This window comes from Myotis brandtii, unplaced genomic scaffold (genome assembly GCF_000412655.1).
Source record: "Myotis brandtii unplaced genomic scaffold, ASM41265v1 scaffold532, whole genome shotgun sequence".
NCBI lineage: Eukaryota > Metazoa > Chordata > Mammalia > Chiroptera > Vespertilionidae > Myotis > Myotis brandtii.
The window spans coordinates 212,555-215,371 of record NW_005369955.1 but is presented as its reverse complement, the minus strand read 5'-3'; the positions used below and the strand labels follow the sequence as shown (position 1 = coordinate 215,371).

General features: G+C 66.3%; 1 protein-coding gene across 1 annotated transcript in view; it reads right to left on the bottom strand.

Annotated features, from left to right (window-relative positions):
* MROH5 (maestro heat-like repeat family member 5) overlaps positions 1-2,817 on the bottom strand; it is a 40,942-nt gene that overhangs the window by 14,586 nt on the left and 23,539 nt on the right. The window contains exons 16-19 of the mRNA XM_005877811.2: positions 2,543-2,709; positions 1,822-1,964; positions 1,381-1,485; positions 18-153 (exon numbers count right to left, since the gene is read on the bottom strand). Coding sequence (XP_005877873.1) covers positions 18-153; positions 1,381-1,485; positions 1,822-1,964; positions 2,543-2,709 — 551 coding nt within the window. The remainder of the gene's footprint in view (positions 1-17; positions 154-1,380; positions 1,486-1,821; positions 1,965-2,542; positions 2,710-2,817) is intronic.

Below are 2,817 nucleotides of genomic sequence, written 5' to 3'. Positions count from 1 at the left end.
GGCCCGCGGGAGCTCACCTCTCTGGTGGACCAGGAGCTGGTGGAGGTGGCCCAGGCCCTCCAGGCTGGAGTGCTGGGTGGCCTGGTCGGGGTCCTGGCACAGAATCCCCAGCATGCCCACCAGCTGCCCGAGCCGCTTGAAGTCCTCTTTCGGCTGCAGGGAGAGTGGGGACCGATGGCAGAACCCACCCACGGAGCCCCCCGCCCCGCCCTCACCCCAGCACCAGGGTCGGGCGCCTCCAGGCATGTGGCCAGGCTGGGACTCAGCTGGGGTGAACTTTAAGGGGTGGCCCACACACGCAGAAAGCAAGAGGAATCACATTTCACGCGCTATTTAGAAAAATCAGCGTGACCAGGAAAACCCCATCCGGGAATAAGCTTCAAAACTGTAAACAAAGACAGCGAGGGACTCTCCGCCCCCCTGAGGGCGCCTCACTGGTCTCACCCGAACCCCAGACCTGGGTCTCAGGCAGCCGGGCCACCGTGTGCGGAGGTGGTCGGTTAAAACATCGCGTTTACATGTTACTGGTCTTGGCTGCAGTGTTTTGGCCCCCCCAGAAGTGTTGCGCCCCAGGCGAGCTCGCCTCACCCTCCTCTCGGTTCTGCGCTGTGGAAACTGATTTCGAGTAAATTGAAGCCACTTTGAACCCATCTGGAGGGGTCCTCCTCCTCCTCCTCCGTGTGGGGAGCTGGCGGAGTCCCCGCACTGAGCTCCCGGCAGAGCCCACCCTGCTTCCCAAGGCCAGGCCCAGCGCCCCGCCTTCCCGAGAAGGCGCCCTCCAGGCATCAGGCCCAGGAACTAATTTCCTTATCTCCCCGCGAGGCTCCCTAAGGAGTTAGTGCTGATTTTGGCTGATAGACCAAGTACAACTCGCTCCCTGAACACGGGCTGCTGTCCATTCAACCCGGGGGCCAGCGCCACAGATGGGGGTTCAGCTGGGACCCAGGAACCGATGGGGGTGGTGAGGGACGGAGGGTGTGGGATGGGGGTGCCCCGGGCAGTAACTGCTAAGCCTCTTCCGGGGCAGGCCGCACACCTTAGGAGCACTTAGCGTCCCCCACTCCATGCGATCCCCGCTGTGTCCCTCCGGGGAAGAAACTCAACTCAGGGTGGGGCTTCCAGGGGCTTGGACCCGAGCCCAGCCTCCTGGGTCAAGGGTCAGGGCGCAGCCAGGCGGACTTCAGAGTCCTTAATCCCCCCCAGCCTGCTTCCTCCTATGAAAAGAGGGGTCTCCCTGGCCACCGCAGGGCACTCAGGGACCCACCCCGTGTGGGTGGCAGGGCACAGGGAGCTTGAACCCTGAGAGCTCTGGCAGGCTCTGGGAGGGGCCAGTTTGGCTGGGACGGCAGAGGCGGTGGGGCGTGGGGCCCGGGTACTCACGTCCAGGTAGAGGTTATTGCTCAGGAATCTGAGGAGGCTCATGCAGCTCTTCACAGCCCGCTGCCGCTCGTGCGCCTTCTCCGACGCCAGCCACACATACAGATGCTGTGGTTGGGGCGGGCAGGGAAGGGTGCTGCAGCCTGGGACCCAACTCCGGCCAGACTCCGCCCTGCCACAGGCCCCGCCCACCACAGCAAGGCCCCGCCCTCATTCCCTACCCCGCCCACCGCAGCTCAGGCCCTGCCCCCTGGCAAGGAACTGTCCTATTTGCCAGGCTCAGGCTCCGCCCACCGCGGCTCAGGCCCCGCCCCCTGGCAAGGAGCAGGTTTATGAGCCAGGCTCAGGAGACGGGTCCACCTCGTCTCCTCTGGGCCATCCTCCTCGCTCCCCCTCGGACCCAGCCCTGCCGGTGCCCGCCCCGCACAGCGCCCCCCACCTCACCGACAGCAGGAAGTGCAGCTCCTCCGCCGTGGGGTTCTGTGTGATGAAGGTCTGCATCATCTGGTCCAGCGCCTCCGCCGTCTGGTTGTAGAGGTTCTGTGTGGGACGAGACACCGCCAGGTGGCACCACGCCCGGTGGGCGGCTGGAGGCGGAGGCCTGCGCGGGGCGGCGTGCTTTTGGCCTCTCAGTGCTAGGGGTGCCCACTTCCTGCAGACCCCCGGCCGGGCTGCCCACCCTACTTGGCAGATGGTGGGGCTGGGCAGGAGGGCGGTCTGGCCGGCCCAAGGGCACAGGCTTCCCCGTGGCCGAGGCAAGTTCCTTTCCCGCAGCGCTGGCTCCGCGGGAGGGCAGCGCAGAGGCCCGGCCTCGGCAGGCCTGCGGGTGCCCCCCACTGCTCTGCCATCGCCTGCGTGGAATTCTTAGTGGACTTCAAACACGAGCCCTGCATTTCCACTTTGCAGGGGTCCTGGCAAGTCTGCATCTGGTTCCAATTCTTGGGTCCCCCACACAGGACCCCACTCTTTACCGCTTGGTTCGCCAGGGCGTGCTCAGGGGGAGGGGCCGCAGGAATGGCACAGCCCACCCTCCATCGGAGCCCAGAGGGGCAGAGCCGCCACCTCCCTGGGTCCCTGGGGAGCTCCCAGGCCTGGGAGTAGCAGGGGCTCAGTTAGCACGAGCACCCTTCCAAGGCACGAGCAGCAGGCAGAGCTGGACCCCTGCCCGGGGCCCCTGGGAGAGGCGGCGGGCGCACCTGGATGTTGGGCGGCTCCAGGAAGAGGCAGGTGTGTTTCTCCAGCACGTCCAGCAGCGGCAGGGCCAGCACGCTGCGCAGGCAGACGGTCAGGAGCCGTGACTTCTTCTCCAGGTTCAGGGGCGGCCTCAGCTTACTGTGCGGAGGACAGAGGTGGTGAGGGAGGGCGCGGGGCTGGGATGGGAAGGGGCATCTGCCAGCATAGCCAGGAGCCCGCAACCGGAGCAGTGCCTCCCCTCCCCAC